Raw genomic sequence first — 17,629 nt, forward strand, 5'->3', positions numbered from 1 at the left:
GGAGTTTTTTATTGTGCACGTTGGTTCCACAAACTAGTACTTTTTGAATTCATATTTTTCACAAAACGCTACAACGGACGCGCTAAACCATTTCAAGAAATATACATATATGTACATAAATACACAAATTTTCGTATAAAATATTATCTAAGACACTAATATTATATAAGTATGAAATATTTAATTTCTGTATTGTCTTAATAAATGTTTATTTTTATGACACTAAAATATGTAATTTACAATTTTTAACGTGCTCGACTATCATTATATGCATGTATCTATATACCTGTCAAGATTTGTTAAAAACGAAATTCATGTTTACAATGTTCTCGAAATTTATAGAATATATACAATTATTTTATAAACCTACTAGTTTAATTCTATGAATTGATCATAAAAAGTAAGTCTTACTCTACTTTAGGAACACATTTACCTACTTCCTACAGATACAACAGTGAACTACTTTTGGAACACGTTGTCCGTGTCATATGATCGTCATTAAGTGAAGACACCTTCGTCAGTAGGCGTTAACTCCTTGGAAAATTCAATTGGAGACAGACATCGAAAGTAATTAGAAAAATCTTGATTATAAAGAAAATAAGAAATTCTAGCACTTCAAAATGGCACTGAGCGACGCAGATGTACAAAAGCAGGTACGAAACTATTCAAATTTAGTCATTCACACAATCCCGAGGCGCATTGATTTTAAGCTATTTTTGCATTTTATTCTATATATTGTTGCTTTACTAAAATAGTTGTTTTTAATAGCTTCTCTTGTCAAAATTTATTTTTCTGTCTTTGCCTATTTTTTTTCTAACATGGAAATTAATAAAAAAATTTGCTTTTCTTTTAAAATAGTTTCTCAAATGCTATCCTAATTGTACTTGAACATACATGCATATCTTGCATTATATTAATTGTTTGGTTTTAGATGAAAGATGAGTTATTCATTAATTTAAAGAATTAAATATTTTTCACTTTGTTTTTTCACAGATGATAAATTTCGTACTTGTGACCTTACAGACTCTTTAAGTATACTATATTTTATGAGGAACTACATAATAGTTTCTTATAAAATATTAAATATATTAAACATATTTTATATAGGATCAAATGTTGCTAAAATTAGAAACAATTTTAAATATCTTTGTAATTTTTTCTGTAATCAACTTTATTTCATATTTAAAAATAATTAAAATTTTAGTTCTTGCAATCTTATATTTTTAGATTAATCATATGATGGCCTTTATTGAACAAGAGGCTAATGAAAAGGCAGAAGAAATTGATGCTAAGGCAGAAGAAGAGTTTAATATTGAAAAAGGTCGGTTGGTTCAGCAACAAAGATTGAAAATCATGGAATACTATGAGAAAAAGGAAAAACAAGTTGAACTCCAAAAGAAAATGTATGTTTAATATAAACAGTAATTTTGATATTTTTCATATAGATATATACACTTAATACGTTATCATGTAAAATGTTCTGCAATATTTTTAATGAAATTTGTTGTGCAGTCAGTCATCGAATATGCTGAACCAGGCTCGTTTGAAAGTTTTGAAAGTAAGAGAAGATCATGTACGTAATGTACTAGATGATGCTAGAAAGAAATTAGGAGAAGTAACTAAAGATGCGCAGTACCGGGATATTTTGAATTTGTTAATTGTGCAAGGCTTATTTCAGGTATATTTACACAAATTTTTTAATCAGTTAATACTGTCAGGTTTTCAGAAATATTTGTACATTCTTGATTTTTAGTTGACAGAAACCCATGTTACTGTTCGTGTACGTCAAGCGGATATTCCTCTCGTTGAATCACTTATTGATGGTGTCCAAAATGTTTACAAAGAAGCAACCATGAAAGATGTAACAGTTAAAATTGATCAAGATAATTTCCTTCCAGCTGACAGTTGTGGTGGTGTTGATCTATTTGCAGCAAGAGGTATTTTCCTATCACATTTTTCTTTGGTTTCTCTGAAATTTTACCATAATTTACTTCAAAAGCATATGAAAAATTCATCCTTCTACAGGACGTATAAAGGTCAGCAACACTTTGGAAACACGATTAGAATTAATTGCACAGCAATTAATACCAGAAATACGTGGTTCTCTGTTCGGAAGCAATCCCAATCGCAAGTTCACTGATTAAAAAATGCCCTTCTCATTTTCTCTTCTTTGCATTCTTTTTTCCTTCCTAACAAAAACATTCCCTTCTTTAGAAAGCTAAAATGACTGCAGAATTCGTTATGTAGAAAATGTAGAATCTGTTGTTGACATTGTTGGAAAAAAGAGAGGAAGTGAAATTGTGAAATATATAAAGATATGCGCGTGCGAGCGCGCGCATGCACATATATATATATATACATATATATATAAATACATATAAATATAATATACATATACCTATAAAGTATTTTAATGTGTACAAACTTGTAAATTTTTTAAGATTTTCCTCTGGAAAAAATTTCCTTTACTTCAGTTAATTTTACTTTTTTTTTAAGTTAGAAATGTAGCCATTGTTAATTGTTGTGGTGAGTATAATTGTTCTTCGAAAAAGATTAATCTTATAAAAATATATATATATATACATCAAATTGTCATATTATGTTCCTTTTCTTCAGACAAACTTTGCTGTATTGAAAATATCAATATTTCTTTATTTTTATAAAATAGTAAATAACACCATTAATAATTACAAATTGTTTAATGTCATTTCTTTAAAAAAAAAGTATTTATTTACATGACCAGTTTATTATAAACAAAAAGTAAGTTTAACATTGAGATTTGTATACAAATTTAACAATAGAATGCAGAATATTATAATTATTAAAATTATCTATCACAGGATGCAGTATAAATATAATTACCGCATGTAAATAACATTAAAAACTTTCTTTACTAGATCCCCATAAACTGGTTGATACACTATTATTTTAAGTATTTACTTTATTATGTTGTTAACGTTATTGTAAATATATAATTTCAGTCATTTGAAATTACAATTTAATGTCTTCCTTTGTATTTGCTTCAAACTTTTTAATTCAAATAGTTTTCCCTCTTTCACAATTTTCCATTTATATAAAATCTGTAAAATATTCTTATAAAATGTTCGTTTTCCTTAAACATTTAAAATCAACATCTATTTTTTTTTATTGTTGCTTAAAAGCTGTATTTAAATGTAATTTTTGCCTTCTTCGTAATAGTAAATACATAAAAAAAGTATTAAATATAGTTCAAATAATTAAGAATTTCATAGATTATAATTCTTTCTTATTGTATGTTTCATATTCCCATATACATATGACAAATTCCATGAGTTTTACGTATTAGTTTTTTTAAGTAGATTGTGTCTTCATATCATTTGTAAGATTTTCATTTGTTTTTAAAATCTCAGAATTTTCAGTAGTATTCTTATAACGACTTTCATTGGAGGAAGATTTCTCTTCATTTAAAGAAATGACTTCATTTTCCTTTCGTTTTTTCAATTGTCCTATGACCTTAATATAGGTATAAGGAATGAGGCCAACGTTCGCGCTGTCAGTAGCTCTGCACCATCCTGGCAAATTTTTTGGTTGCAAAGCTTGAGGTGCCAGATAGACTTTTTGACCAACTTTTACACTCAATTCCTCACTGTTTGATGCAGCGAAGTCATACAGAACTGATGCAACAAATACTGGTTGATCATACTGATACCAATCCTTTGGATCCTTACCTAAAATGTATATATACAGACATCTAATTAATATCGTATACATAAAATGAAAATTTGAAATTTTCTATAATACAAAGTGAATTCCAATTGTCGTACCTTTTACTTGAACATTTCTGATACTATTTGTAATTTTATGAATCATATAAGGTATTAAAAAGAACACACTAAAGAGAAAAAATCCAGACCAGAAAGGAGAATTATTAATATTTTCATTTCCAATCTTCGCTACAGATTTTTCCCATAATTCATCATTCAGAGGACTTTCACCCCGAAAACCTTAAGGAAAGAGATCAGAATGTATATGTATATGCAATAAAGTATTTTAATAGTATACAGTACTTCTGGTATAAATGTATACACGCGATTATTTTTCTAACAAGGAGACTTTACTAAGAATACCCGCCGATTTTATTCATCTCTGTGTGCGTGTGTTGTGTGTGTGTAATTCCAGATGTTCAATGCAATATTGCCTTTTAAGCATGGGCCGATACTTCGTTCAATAAAGTAGAAAACGTACATATAATTTTGTACTGCTAATTACCCACTAATGACAAAATATGGGCCCGTGATTAAAAGGTAATACTACATCGGACATCTGGAACCACAACATATATAAAGATGAATAAAACTAGTGGGTATCTCGTAGTACAATCTGTTTGTAAGTATTGAATATGCAAGAAATTATTTCAAACAAAAATTATATAGTATTGAGGGGACATATCGCGGTAATAATTATTGAATTAAAAATATGGATTTTTAAGCGGAACTTTATATTTTTTATTAAATATTCTTATACCTGGTATCAAACCGTTTTCAAAATATTACTTAAACTTGTACTTTGCATAACTCATTATGAAGTTGTTAAACTTCAAATTAACTGTGGCATTGGCGTTAGTATTATTCGATAGACTGTTATGTTGGATTCAAATAGAACTGATTTTGTATGTGAAGTATAATGGGTGATCGTGTTTTCTTCGTTTAGAGTGGTGTTGCCCAAAATGTTATTTAAATATAGATTGTTCACTATACGATTTCTTCCTGTGATAAAGCAAATTGTTTTTTGCAAATCTACTGGTAGAAAGTGTAACTGAATTGCGAAATGCATAACCATTGCATGTACAAAAATAGCTTATGAAATGATGAAAAATAAACATAGAGAAGGAATTCCTACAAAAATTGCAAGAAAGGCATTTTAATGATGGAGAATATATACGTAGGAAGATAACCACCTCAAGATGGAAGTTAAGAATACACACGCTCAAAGTCGATACTTTTTAGAACCAATATGATATTTAAAGTCTGACTCTATAACCACCGCGATATGCATCAGGTAATACTAATACCAGCGCTATGCTTGAACTTAAAGCATAATAACTTAATAATGGCTCATGCAAAATACAAGTTTAAATAGTGTTTTGAAAATAGTTCGATGTCCGCTATAAGAATATGTAAAAAAAAAATATAGAGTTGCATTTAAAAATTTGAAGGCCACCTTCACAGGATTCTCCAAGGTCATTGCAAAGTCAAATAATTATCATCACGATACACCCAACTTGATGACATACAACTTTCGTCTGAAACATTTTTTATACTTCCATTACTTAAAGAAACAATCGCGTGTATACATTCAAACAGGACAAAATTAATTAAAATTAATTAATCTTACCAGTACTGCGTATAATTTTCTTGTATAACCATTTTAAAAATCGAATTAAAGCAAAAGTATGAAACAATTGTCCTATAGTTGAACGTAACCTTCCAACATTTTCTGCTACACTTATAATTGCCCTGAAGGAATTTGTTAAAGTAAAATATGTTGATTCCAAAAGCATTGTGATGGATGAAAATGTTTGCAGAACTGTTTCAATTAATTGAAAAGTTGGTCTGGTACTCTCTTCAAAGTACTGAAAAAATCTGTAACAAAAAATAATTGTAAGTGTGAAAATCTATATATCTTATATGAACAAATAGATTTCTCAAATTACAAATTTTTGTTTTATTAAAATATTTCTATGGTTTGCATAGTTATATAGTTTATAGTCATTTACATATAATACTTAATAAAATATTATTTAATGAAAGTACCAATTCTTCTAGACATTCTACTATGATAAAAGTAGATGAAAACCTATGTTAGCATTTATAATTTATAAATTGTTGCAAATGCTCCAAGTGATAAAAAGAATTTAAATAATTTAGTAAATATACTATTTTAATATATATAAATAATTATGACTGCTAACATCATTTTAAGTTAGTTTACAATCATGATTTACCTGTTTTCAACATCACCGCTAGGATTACCAAAAGATCCATAATTATTATAACTAGAATATGGACTATAACCGTATGAATTATATCCTCCATATGTACTGGGTCCTCTATATTGACTTGCAAACCCGTATCCATATCCGTTATAGCAATTGGATCCATACATTCTATAATCATTGAAACTGGAATAATTTTGAACTGGTTGGCGTGGGGGTATTGGTGGTGGATTTCCTGATTGATTGCTTATAATAGGAAATGGTGCTGTGGTGCTTGATAAACTGTAAATAATTTGAGGATTATCTACAATAATAGCATAAAGAATAACACAATTATAAAAAATGGAGTACACCATTATTTAAATAATTTACGAACGACAATTATGTTTTTAGAACTCATTATTTATTAATACAAATTTCATCTTTATGATAATTCATTAATGGTATATCAGTCAACACATAAATTTTGCTCTCGAGTATTGTACGACTATTTCATTCTTTAAATATTATTGTTGCCTTTTACTAAATTGTTATTTTGTTAGAAATTATAAAGAGTTTTAATACCTGGGTGTAATTTGTGGAACATTTCTTAACTGATTTCCAGTAATATCGTTTGATCTTTCTGGTGCCATCGTATATAACGACTTGTCTATAGTTGTTTTTAATCAGATGTTCTGTACAAAGTTCATAACTCCTCTATAAACGTGGAAAAAACTTCATTTGCATTTCGTACAAATTACGAATATACATACAATTCTTAACAACTCTGAAGATTACTGTCATTCTGTCATTACTGCCACAGAGCATTCTCGCATTCTTACAAAGGCGTTTCACAGAATACTGCGAAAAACGAACAGCTGCAAATACAAGATTCCGCGAGCATTTTTCGACAGTCAATTACCAATACGCATGCGTCCATAAATGGGTCTCTCATGAATTGTTGCCTCAGGACTATGTATTCTATGTCTGCACCATGGTGTATTTACGACGTAGATATATTACTGCATTGGACGCGCATGCACAACAAACTCGTCCAACATTCCATCCACAGCAAAGAGTAGGGACACAACAAGAGGCGAAAATAGGTTGTTCGACCTTCCCTGTATAAGCAAGCGAAAAATTTAAATCAACTGGATTCTCATTTCGTGTCAATGCATAATAATTAGAAATCTATTCATGTTAGTTTATAAAACAATATTGATTAATATTGGTTTTTGAAGTATTTATATTAATTTTACAAGATTAAAAAGTTGAAAAAAGATATAACAAAATGATAAATGTAAAAAATATAGTTTAAGAATATCCATTGCCGATATATTACACAAATGTTTATGACAGATAAATTACGAACAAATACGATACCCATAAATTATTGTTGTTTACATTAAAAATCAGATTACAAACAATACAAATATATACCTGCTTAGACAAAGTCTAAGGTTACATTTGTTGCTGCATTGTAGTCCTTGAAGCCAATGATGGAAAGTACTTTGTTATAGGTCGTTGAATTCATCTCTTTGAGGACCACAATACAGTAACAAAAATAATGTACAGTCAGAGAGGTACAGTGTCATTTGAAAAAGTCAATTTCACCTTGATATCTCAGAAAATATAAGGCCTTAAAAAATCGAACTGTGTTTTTTTAATAAGCCTCCTCGGAAACAATAAATTTCATTTTAAACATTTTTTTATAGATTCAATAAATAATGAATTATTTCAGGTGGTAATTTTTACTGCCTCACCCTGTATATAAGTGGTTACAGAGAGGAGCTCCTCTCTGGTGGTTACGTTTCATGGTTACAATTTTCATGATATACCGTTTATGGTATCTCTGCCGTCAATTAGAAATTACCCTTAACTAGTAATTTTCTAGTTACCTTTAAATTCTATTTCATGATTGTGTGTAACTCGTATTTCAATCAGAGGTCTTTCTGTGTCTCACTTCAGAGAAGTACTTTCTTTCCTGTTTAGCATCGTTTGGGAGCACGAGATATATTTTATGTTCGTTCATTAAAATCCGAAAATATCCTAACATATATTATACATCTACACATTCTATATTTATCTGACTTATTATCCATATTTTTACAAGTGTTGTATAAAATATTGTACTAATATTTTTTATTTATTATTAACAGCCAATATGGGACGCCGACCAGCCAGATGGTATGTAATAAAATATCTAATTTATGAATTTTATTAAAAAATTAGTGAAACATAATAGATTTAAATATTTTCTAAATTTTTTGTGTTTTAATGCATCGTGTAACACTTCAATACATTTACTATTTAATAAACGGTAGATTAGGTTAGAAATGGTCACGAGACTTTTCTTGTTTTTTTTTAATTTATTAACTCCGACTCCACCTATATAGTCTGAAATGTTTATTCTTTTTATTATAGTTATCGATATTGTAAAAACAAGCCGTATCCAAAGTCAAGATTCTGTCGTGGTGTGCCTGACCCAAAGATTCGTATCTTTGATCTTGGAAAAAAGAAAGCCTCAGTGGAAGATTTTCCATTGTGTGTACATTTAGTGTCCGATGAGTATGAACAACTTAGTTCAGAAGCACTTGAAGCAGGACGTATCTGTGCGAACAAATACATGGTCAAAAATGCTGGAAAAGATCAGTTCCATATTCGCATGAGACTTCATCCATTCCATGTTATTCGCATCAACAAAATGTTGTCATGTGCTGGAGCTGATAGGTATGTATATGATGTGAAATCCATTAAAGTACATAATTTTCCTTATAATTGAAAAAAAAATTTGTTATGCTTGTATTGTAACTAATTTTGATGGAATTGCCTCTTTTATTTACAAGGCTCCAAACTGGAATGAGAGGAGCTTTTGGAAAGCCACAAGGTACAGTAGCTAGAGTACATATTGGACAACCTATAATGAGTGTACGCTCATCGGATCGTCATAAGGCTGCTGTTGTGGAAGCACTACGTCGTGCCAAATTCAAGTTCCCTGGACGTCAGAAAATTTATGTCTCAAAGAAGTGGGGATTCACAAAATACGATCGTGCTGAATACGAAGAACTTAAAGCAGCTGGTCGTCTTGCTCCAGATGGTTGCAATGTCAAATATTTGCCTGAGCATGGTCCTTTGGATGAATGGAAGAAATTCAGAAAATTACTTGCTGTTGTTTAAAGAACAAATAAATTTTTGGATTTCAATTTCATTAAAGAAATTATACATAAACACTTATGTGGTATTAGTTTTGTTCTATGCTTAACACCTTTGTGATGAATGACGCCTTCCTAAAAGGCCCTGCACGTCAAAAGTGAGGACATAAAAAAAACAGTAACATTATTTATAACTTTCTTTATCTTGGGACTCTGTTTAAAATTACGTGGCTGTTCCGAATACGTTATTACGAGCCAGGGCCGCGAGCAACGCGACAGGTCGGCGGAAGAATTATTACTCTTGGAATATGGTTTCAATTTGTTAGATGCGGCGACGAACTTGTTGCGAAATCAGGGAGCCGCTAGGATTATAGACTGCAAGGACGAACCCGGCGCGTAGTCAAGGAGCCTCTAGGAATTGAATCGAACGCGGACAACATCGGGGAGTTGCAGGAGGGTGAAACTTAGTGAACGATTTAAGTGCAAAACTGGGGAGTCACTTGGAGCAACGAGCAGACTAATCCGTCGCAAAACCAAGAAGTTGTTAGGAGGTTGTAGAACAGTACGGACGAACCCAATGCAAAACTGAGGAACCACTAGCACAGACAAGGTATCATCTGTGCCACTAGTTTGGAAAGATCTGTTTGGATTATGGTATGTCGCAAACGAACCTGATGCGTGGTCAGGGAGTTGTTAGGATCGTTAGTGGGCCTCGTATTTAGTATAATGTAATTGATACAATCCGAGCGGTAAGATTGTATCGCATGGGAACGTTAAATTACTATGATAGTTTCGGATATGTTTTAAAGATCATCATTCTGAACAACTTTTTCCTATAAATGCAACCTCGGGTTGCGTGCCCCAGCAATTTTCATCACATAAACATGACCGCGCCACTGATAGATGGATGACCCAGATTGTTCAACCGCCATCGCTCGATGACAGTTCTGTTTATAGTTTTATGCACCCCTATTCAAGAGCTCATTTAGGCCAAAACCCTGCCATAAATCCGTCTGAGATTAAAGAGTCGTTTCGGCATTAGCCGTTGACTTCGCTTGGGCGCAGTGGCGCTTGGTTTCGAGATCTTGACCCCTCTTCCCATTAGCTTGGGTGGGTGAGGGGGTGGATTTAGTGGGTATATGTACCTAGGAGCCCCCCATCTTCCCCCTCCATGAGTGGCGGCGAATCCGTAACTTGGATTACCACCTCGCAAAACAAAAAACAGCACTTGACTTCGCTTGAAATACGTTGTCGCTAACAAGTCCATCCATCATGAAAATTTTCTTGAGTTTCAGAAACGTCCAAACGTGAAATATTTTCCGCAAGTGACTAAAGTATTAGGTCAGTGCAAAAGTTCGTGTCCGATTCCGTATTAAAATACAACAAGGAATCTGGCACGAACTTTTGCACTGACCTAATAGAAATGATTTATTAAGTTTTTTAATAACTAATTGATTCATTAAACTAAATTAATACTTTATAATGTCTGTGTCACTATGCAGATCAGGAATGAAGAATGTATACAGAAAGTACATAATAGTTATATGCATAATATAATAAATAGTAGTTTTTATTATTTACTTGTATCAAAGAAAAGAAAAACAAGTTTCAATATTATCCAATTTATAAGTAATAATGTATTATTTACAATGTAAAATTATATTTGATGGAAATATAGGAAATTTTATATTACAGAAAGCAATTAAATTAAATATATGTGTTAAAACTGATACGATTAATTTTTTTTACATATTCAATTTTTCTTTAATGAGAATGGCATGTGGCATCATTGTCATTCTCATTTTCTGTGTTTTGAATCTCGTCGTCAACATCTATGTCACATATTCTATGACTATGAGTATCAAGTGCTTCTGCACTAGTTGCTGCATCCAATAAAGGAGATAGTTTCTCTGCTTCACTATCTTCATCTTGTCCTTGTCCCTGCGAATATTGATTTATTTAGGCAATACATGACTGTTATGGAAATTAACTGTTATGGAAATAAATAGAAGTATTAATTTACAACATTAAAAAATTACCTCGTAAAGCGAAACAGGTTGTTTTTCATTAACAAGTCTAAGAGTATCCCGAGATCTGATGGAAGACTTTTCGCGTATATGTCCAGAAGATTTCATCCTCATTGCAGGAGATCGAGCGTGTAGATCTTTCTGTGAACCTGAATGCTCATCTCTGGCCAATAAAACTGACATTCGAAATTCTGGAGTAGGACATGTAGTACCACTTGATCTAGCAGATGTATCTACTTCCTTTGAAGACGCATGTTTCAATACAGGCGTACGTTCAACAGATCTATTAAATAAAATAAATCACTAAAGAAAATATATAGTTTATGAAGTGTTTTACCTGTTTAATGCTTCCGCCGCTTGAATTGCACTAGCTGTATCTGTATCAGGTGTATCTGGAGATTCTGGAGCAAGAACAGCAGTTCTTGGAATATATGGACCGTTTAAAGCTTCTATTAATGACACAGCCTCGTACCCGGATGGAATGTTTTCACAGCTTCCCTAAACATTTAACATTTTATTAGTTGAATATAGGAGGATTTATTAAAATTTAAATAAGGACCACTAGTATATAAAAATAAATATTAACCTCTGGTAATGGAGGATTTGATATGACAGCTCCAGTTGCCCTCTGTAGAGCTTTGATTTGTAGAAGAGCTCTGAAAGGAGCACGACATATGGGACAATTGTTGGCTTGGTATCGAAGCGAATCAGCACAATTATTACACAGGCACAAATGCCTACATGGTAATATTAATGTATCTCGCACATCGTACATACAAATAACACATTCCGAGCCATTATCATCTGTATCTTCATCACTACCTTGCTGCTACAAAATAAATATCGACTTGATAATAATAGTAATTAAGGAAAGTAAATGAAATTCAATATAAAAATGACTTTGAAATTATACAATATACCTTTGCATTTTCAGCATTTTTATTTTCTATGCCATATATTTCTTGAAGCAAATAACAAAGACCATCAACGTAAAGTTTTTGTTTCAGTGCCTTTAATACATACGTTCCATCTGAATGTTTTTCAACAACAGCAATTGTTGTATGAGATTGTTTTGGTTCATCTGAACCTTCTTCTGCCACACAATGTATTGCTATTGGTATTATCTATAGATAATTACAATTATTGTTATACAGTAATTCGAGAGATATAAAAACATAGAATAAACGTATTTTGAAGCTACATACTTCCCTATCAGCATTATATAATAAATCCTCTTCATTGTATGCTAATGGATCAAAAACATGTGATGTTTTTGAAAATAATTGATTTGCACCTTTTTTGTAATAGTATGTTTCAGAATTCATTGAAGGATCTCTTGGTGTATAACTGTAAATAATCAAAAGGTGTTATATATGTGTTAAATTTAATAATAAAATAATAGCATTAAAAATCCACTCATAAAACAGTATACATAATATAAAAATAATACATACGTAACACCCTTTGTTGTGACTTCTTCGGTGCAAAAATAATATAATGTAATTGCACATCGTACATCACAGTCAAATGTGAATTCAATATTATAACGACTTGATTTTTTATCAACATCACCATCTCCATAATGTTTTAAATTTTGACATTGAGGTGAAGCAGAAGTTTGATCAACATTACGAACAAGTCTCAATGATTCTCTTCTTATATTTACTAAACTTTTCAATGTTTTAGTAGGATCATTTGCTTGCGGAGGAGGATATGGGAACTAAAACAAAAATTATATTTTGAAACATTATTTTCTATATGGTTTGTTATAATAATTTAATGTTATGTATCTTACAGGTGTAGGTCTGCTTCCTAGAAAATTCAGGTCAGCATTTTCTCCAAATAAATATGCTTCTGGTTGAGGCGTATCAAACCTCTCACCACCCATGATGAAATGGCTACCAAAGTAGCTTCCTAATAAAAAAGTTTATCCAATACAATGTGTATTTAAACTCGATTAATTAAAATACAAATTAATTTATTCTCATATTTGAACATTTCTTAATAAATTTTTTAACTATAATGTTTATAGTTTAATACAAACCAGAACGAGGAGGGTATTTGTATGCATGATTTGAAACGATATCAACTTCCTCTACACCAGCGTTTTGTCGACTGGTTAACGATCCCATTACTTAATTATTTTAAAAATAATTGTAAATCGTCACTATAAAGTGAACTTCGCTGACGTATGTAACTTAGACATGTACTTTTTTCTAAAACAAATTCGTAAATAGTAAACACTAAGTTAAACCATCCATTCATAAACAAAGATTTTACAAGTTCAGTAAATTTTGACAGACAATTTGTCTAGTTGACACTTGCAATCCTTTGTATGTGAATTAACAGTATGAAATAGAAGACATATCCAGTTTGCAGGCTGACCAATCTTGTATGCATAAAAACACATTGTTGTTATTTCCGTAAATCTAAAGTAATTAATCTAATAGATGTAACATAATATATACTTCATCCATGAAAGTCTTTACAAAGTGAAGAGTTTTTTGTAGATATTAAAGCAATATTGATTAGCTATCATAATAAACTTTTTTAAGATTAGACAAATGTGCGTGTTTCACAGACTGCTATAGCAAAACGCGCTGTTTCAAAATTTCACTGCTATGTTCTGTAAGCTTTGTAGTTGATGTTTAGTTACGCACAAGTGTTTGTCGTGTCAGCATGTGTAATCGCAAACGATAGCGTACAAAAATGTTTATTAAAGATAAATTATAAGTAAAATGTTGATACTATCGAAGCAAATAAAAATGCAGCACGTAACACTAGATTCCTGCGTTCGATGTTGGCAGTGAGTTTCAAGAATTATAGCCAAACTTTTTACGAATATAGTGGACATGACCAACAATGTGATGAATTATATAGATTTTATGACCGTGCGATAGCATTTGTATTACGCAGGAATGTTTTAAGGTGTAAATAATTCTCTATCATCATGAAATTTAATGAGAAAGAACTTGCGGAGGCAAGTAGTGGTCCAGCTGATCTAGAAGGTCGTTTAAATCATAAACGAGCGCACAAATCAGGTTAGTTTACTTAATAGCTCATCAATTTATTGAAGTTAATTTGATGCTCACTAACCTATAACTGTTGGAGAAACGTTCGTTCTAATATTTTGTGAATTTTTCTATCTTAGATATTATCTGTTTTCTAGGATTCAAAGAAAAATGGTTTAAATTAAGGTGCAATTTACTATTCTATTTTAATATCAACGAATTAGGACAAATCGACACGAGACAGCCTGCTGGGGTAATTGTTTTAGAAAACTATAGTATTAATATTGACAGCGCATCAGGAGGAGTATTTGCATTTAGTATAGCATTTCGTGATGAACATGACAAAAGGCATGTATTGAGTGGACGTTCAGAGTCTCAAGTAGAACAATGGGTGAATGCATTAAAGCAAGCCAGTTATGAATATTGGAGATCACGGTTAATAATGCTTCAAGAAACATTATGCAAGAAGACTGGGAAAGATCCCTTGCTTATGTATCCAAGGAATCAAGGTACTGTTAGAGATGAGGCATGGGAATCTGCGTCAACTTTCCGATCTCATGTACGTTCCTTTACAACTTCGGTTGTAACATCAACAGCTATAAATACAGTAACAAGAGAAGTGAATTTGATTGAATTTTAAGTTAAATAATTAGACTATGCTAATTTTTTATTATATCATAAAACTGTAATTTTATTCAGACATACAAGCACTTTACAAAGGTATATGTAGAATTGCAATGCAGTATAAAAATCATTGCAAAAATAGTAATGAATTTACAAATTTATTTATTGTAGCTAATATATAATTTATACAATCCAAATTATATTATACAATCTCAAACGTCTAAAATTATATAAAATTTGTACCACAAGTTTTACTATTTATTGACATAATGAAGATTTTGTATGTACTTAAAATAATTTTTTTAAATTTTCAATGAACCAAAAAGTTATTGCAATATACCATCATCATTAAAATACATCATTTTTAAAATACATTATGTAGTATACTGTGCGATACACAGACATTAGTAAAACAATATTTATACCTTTAAAATAATTTGTATCAATGAAAAAGAAGTATACAATTGTATGGTTATTGCTCTACTTTACCTATATGCAAACTTATTAAGTATTCATATACCAAATACTCTCTATAATTTATAATGATTGTATACTAATTGTTAATATATTGAATACATATTTGTAATATTGTGACAAATAAAACCTATTTTTTTAAGTAATATGTATTCAATGCGTTTATTAGATTCCCCCACAAGCATTTTAATTTTATTTTAGTTTAATTATTTATAATTATGTAATCTACCTTTTAACTACATGAGCATGTGTTATTTATGAACTAAGTAAAACTGCTTATGAAATATTTAAATAAACATGTCATTATTGAAATCTATGTTGTTTGAATATGAGTTTATTTATTAAGAGTTTCTCTTGATTGAAAACAGAAAATTAATGTTTGAAATTTAAAGAAGAGCTTAAACATTGAATGGAAAGGGAAGAAGAATATGTAAAAAATATTAAGGAATTAATTGCTCTTTGAAGATATCTTGATAAACCTGAGCGAATTTGTCATTCATTCGTTAATAGTTATGTAGGATACAGCATAGTATAGTATTGCAACTATGAATGCATTATAAGCAGAATTAGGGAGGTGTAAAGAAAAGCAAAAAGAAAATATTGCGCAATGTATATCACAAGTGAGATCTGAATTGGTAAAATTATGAGATCTATGTAAATTTAGCGAAGCGCAAAAGGGCAAATTTAAATATTTTTTCTGTCAAACATATACAGAAGATTTGCACTCTTTACATGAATTGGAAGTGAAAAGGCTACAAGAATTCTATGCAGCTAATAAATCTGTATTTGAGCTCTTAGAAAAAATAAATAATCTATGGTTAAGAATAAAAGAACTCTTACAACATAGATATGATCTGGATCGTTTTTACAATCGGGATGGTCAACTATTAATGGTGGAAAAAGAGCGTAAAATAATTTCGAAAAAGTTACCAAAAATAGAAGAACAATTGAGAAATTTAATAAAAGAATATGAATAAATCATATAGTAATTATATAGTAATAAAGACATATTGCATTAATTAAGACTACTGTATATTTTAATTAGTATAGGCTGTTACTTATTTTTAAATAGAATAATAATAACATACATTAATAATTACATACATTGTAATACTCTTGCTTTTTTCTGAATTCTGCAAAGGCATTCTTCGTTTGCTCGTAATTCTTTTAGAAGTGTCAGTCTTTATTCTTTGCCGTATTGTAACTAAAGAATTGGGAGAACAAGACAACAGGTTGCCCGTCTCCTAATTCTTTGATTAATATAGGAAGTTTCTCCATTAATTTTATAACATTACTTAATAATTGATCCTTGTTTTGCTGGTATTGGTGAACCATATTATGCAATAAATCATTTATGTGATTGCACACGTATTCGCAATATATGTTACGTGCTTCCTCCGTAAATCCTATGTCTTCCCATATTGTGTGTTACAAAATGTACTCCAAAATTTACAATTGTTTAACCAGCCATTATTATATCTTCCTTTCATACTTTCCACTAAAACCAATACAATTAAGTGAAACAATTTGTACGAAAATACGTTTTCCCTAAGGTCTATATATACTATTCGCACAGACACAGAATTTATTCGTTCAGTGCCGAACAAACAAACATGCTTCAATGAATTTGAATAAAAGTGTTTATACGTACCTATTGTATTGTATCAGCACAGATGCATATCGGGAACAAAACAGGAAAAGAAAAGCATTATTAAAGTATTATATTAAAACGGAACCGTTCCGTATTTGAGCAGATAGTATAAATCGACCTTTATTTGTATACTTACGGTAAGTTACCGCGCAAAAGTAAAGATGAGTAAAGACTGGTAAAGACCCGCCGAAACGAAGGATGTCGGCAATGTGGGATCAAACACCGAACGAGAGAGTGGTTCGAGATTCAAGGGAGTTCCAAGCAGTTATAAAATCTTGGATGGTTTTTCTGGTTTAGTCTCACCAACTAGAATTTCGTTAAGGATCTCTCTCTCTCTCGCTCTCTGTCTCTCCTTATTTCCTTACCTATTCTACATAAGCTATTGCGCCCGGACAAAATATATGTATATGAAACATACATATATATACAGAGGGGTCAACCCGACGTAAACAACGCGCAATCTTTGCTGAAACACGTAAGTTTTAAACTTCCACATTTCATCCGCTTCAACATGATTATTCTTGCTCAAGGTCATTTTAAGGTCAAAAAGGTGGTATCCACTAAATTCAGTTTTTTATTGTCTATCATCTTATCGTAAAAAAATATACTATTCCATTTAAAAAAACATCGGTGACCTTCAAATTTCATTAAAAAACACGACATAAAAAATTTTTTTCTTCACCATTATATTGCCCCCCGCAATAGTGTCACTTTGCCCTCTGAAGTTTTCTGATAGG

The 17,629-nt window shown here is 30.8% G+C and overlaps 5 protein-coding genes and 1 long non-coding RNA gene across 9 annotated transcripts; 3 read left to right on the forward strand and 3 right to left on the reverse strand.

Moving 5' to 3' along the window:
• The first annotated feature begins 467 nt into the window (after nucleotides 1-467).
• Vha26 (V-type proton ATPase subunit Vha26) lies at nucleotides 468-2,589 on the forward strand. The gene is made up of 5 exons (XM_076805170.1): nucleotides 468-653; nucleotides 1,228-1,403; nucleotides 1,513-1,678; nucleotides 1,754-1,937; nucleotides 2,026-2,589. The coding sequence occupies exons 1-5, from the start codon at nucleotides 621-623 to the stop codon at nucleotides 2,142-2,144; spliced, it is 678 nt and encodes a 225-aa protein (XP_076661285.1). The 5' UTR covers nucleotides 468-620; the 3' UTR covers nucleotides 2,145-2,589.
• A 118-nt stretch (nucleotides 2,590-2,707) lies between these two features.
• Nucleotides 2,708-6,863, reverse strand: Pex13 (peroxisomal biogenesis factor 13). The gene is made up of 5 exons (XM_076805152.1): nucleotides 6,539-6,863; nucleotides 5,984-6,256; nucleotides 5,374-5,621; nucleotides 3,804-3,983; nucleotides 2,708-3,707 (listed from the first exon to the last, which is right to left on the reverse strand). The coding sequence occupies exons 1-5, from the start codon at nucleotides 6,604-6,606 to the stop codon at nucleotides 3,331-3,333; spliced, it is 1,146 nt and encodes a 381-aa protein (XP_076661267.1). The 5' UTR covers nucleotides 6,607-6,863; the 3' UTR covers nucleotides 2,708-3,330.
• Nucleotides 4,484-9,183, forward strand: Rpl10 (ribosomal protein L10). 3 transcript variants are annotated; one of them, XM_076805175.1, is made up of 4 exons: nucleotides 4,484-4,488; nucleotides 8,113-8,140; nucleotides 8,378-8,683; nucleotides 8,800-9,183. In XM_076805175.1, exons 2-4 carry the CDS (start codon nucleotides 8,118-8,120, stop codon nucleotides 9,128-9,130), a joined length of 660 nt encoding a protein of 219 aa, XP_076661290.1. In that variant the 5' UTR covers nucleotides 4,484-4,488; nucleotides 8,113-8,117; the 3' UTR covers nucleotides 9,131-9,183. The 3 variants fall into 3 exon arrangements, with proteins under 3 accessions (XP_076661290.1, XP_076661288.1, XP_076661289.1); XM_076805173.1 differs by lacking the exon at nucleotides 4,484-4,488 and adding an exon at nucleotides 7,864-7,975; XM_076805174.1 differs by lacking the exon at nucleotides 4,484-4,488 and adding an exon at nucleotides 7,893-7,925.
• A 1,211-nt stretch (nucleotides 9,184-10,394) lies between these two features.
• Mrgn1 (Mahogunin ring finger 1) lies at nucleotides 10,395-13,474 on the reverse strand. 2 transcript variants are annotated; one of them, XM_076805147.1, is made up of 9 exons: nucleotides 13,177-13,474; nucleotides 12,928-13,046; nucleotides 12,587-12,852; nucleotides 12,338-12,479; nucleotides 12,053-12,256; nucleotides 11,719-11,958; nucleotides 11,470-11,630; nucleotides 11,145-11,415; nucleotides 10,395-11,046 (listed from the first exon to the last, which is right to left on the reverse strand). In XM_076805147.1, the coding sequence occupies exons 1-9, from the start codon at nucleotides 13,262-13,264 to the stop codon at nucleotides 10,870-10,872; spliced, it is 1,668 nt and encodes a 555-aa protein (XP_076661262.1). In that variant the 5' UTR covers nucleotides 13,265-13,474; the 3' UTR covers nucleotides 10,395-10,869. The 2 variants fall into 2 exon arrangements, with proteins under 2 accessions (XP_076661262.1, XP_076661261.1); XM_076805146.1 differs by having other exon boundaries at nucleotides 11,719-11,961; nucleotides 13,177-13,473.
• Nucleotides 13,475-13,780: 306 nt separating this feature from the next.
• LOC143365215 (pleckstrin homology domain-containing family J member 1) lies at nucleotides 13,781-14,937 on the forward strand. The gene is made up of 2 exons (XM_076805177.1): nucleotides 13,781-14,173; nucleotides 14,302-14,937. The coding sequence occupies exons 1-2, from the start codon at nucleotides 14,083-14,085 to the stop codon at nucleotides 14,781-14,783; spliced, it is 573 nt and encodes a 190-aa protein (XP_076661292.1). The 5' UTR covers nucleotides 13,781-14,082; the 3' UTR covers nucleotides 14,784-14,937.
• Nucleotides 14,938-16,264: 1,327 nt separating this feature from the next.
• Nucleotides 16,265-17,550, reverse strand: LOC143365217 (uncharacterized). The gene is made up of 3 exons (XR_013084513.1): nucleotides 17,528-17,550; nucleotides 17,029-17,480; nucleotides 16,265-16,739 (listed from the first exon to the last, which is right to left on the reverse strand). It is a non-coding gene; the product is annotated as an uncharacterized LOC143365217 (long non-coding RNA).
• Between the last annotated feature and the right edge of the window lie 79 nt (nucleotides 17,551-17,629).

Source organism: Halictus rubicundus, chromosome 2 (genome assembly GCF_050948215.1).
Source record: "Halictus rubicundus isolate RS-2024b chromosome 2, iyHalRubi1_principal, whole genome shotgun sequence".
Taxonomy (NCBI): domain Eukaryota; kingdom Metazoa; phylum Arthropoda; class Insecta; order Hymenoptera; family Halictidae; genus Halictus; species Halictus rubicundus.

Coding starts and splice junctions, on each gene's coding strand:
- Rpl10 (XM_076805175.1), top strand. CDS start 8,118: ATGGGACGCCGACCAGCCAGATG. Junction 8,141..8,377: donor GGACGCCGACCAGCCAGATG/GTATGTAATAAA, acceptor TTTTTATTATAG/TTATCGATATTGTAAAAACA. Junction 8,684..8,799: donor TCATGTGCTGGAGCTGATAG/GTATGTATATGA, acceptor TTTATTTACAAG/GCTCCAAACTGGAATGAGAG.
- Mrgn1 (XM_076805146.1), bottom strand. CDS start 13,264: ATGGGATCGTTAACCAGTCGACAAAACGCTGGTGTAGAGGAAGTTGAT. Junction 12,257..12,337: donor TATATAATGCTGATAGGGAA/GTATGTAGCTTC, acceptor AATTATCTATAG/ATAATACCAATAGCAATACA. Junction 11,416..11,469: donor GCGGCGGAAGCATTAAACAG/GTAAAACACTTC, acceptor TTTATTTAATAG/ATCTGTTGAACGTACGCCTG.
- Vha26 (XM_076805170.1), top strand. CDS start 621: ATGGCACTGAGCGACGCAGATGTACAAAAGCAG. Junction 654..1,227: donor ACGCAGATGTACAAAAGCAG/GTACGAAACTAT, acceptor TTATATTTTTAG/ATTAATCATATGATGGCCTT. Junction 1,679..1,753: donor TTGTGCAAGGCTTATTTCAG/GTATATTTACAC, acceptor CTTGATTTTTAG/TTGACAGAAACCCATGTTAC.
- Pex13 (XM_076805152.1), bottom strand. CDS start 6,606: ATGGCACCAGAAAGATCAAACGATATTACTGGAAATCAGTTAAGAAAT. Junction 6,257..6,538: donor GTTCCACAAATTACACCCAG/GTATTAAAACTC, acceptor AATTATTTACAG/TTTATCAAGCACCACAGCAC. Junction 3,984..5,373: donor GAAAATTATACGCAGTACTG/GTAAGATTAATT, acceptor TCTTTCCTTAAG/GTTTTCGGGGTGAAAGTCCT.
- LOC143365215 (XM_076805177.1), top strand. CDS start 14,083: ATGAAATTTAATGAGAAAGAACTTGCGGAGGCAAGTAGTGGTCCAGCT. Junction 14,174..14,301: donor TAAACGAGCGCACAAATCAG/GTTAGTTTACTT, acceptor TCTGTTTTCTAG/GATTCAAAGAAAAATGGTTT.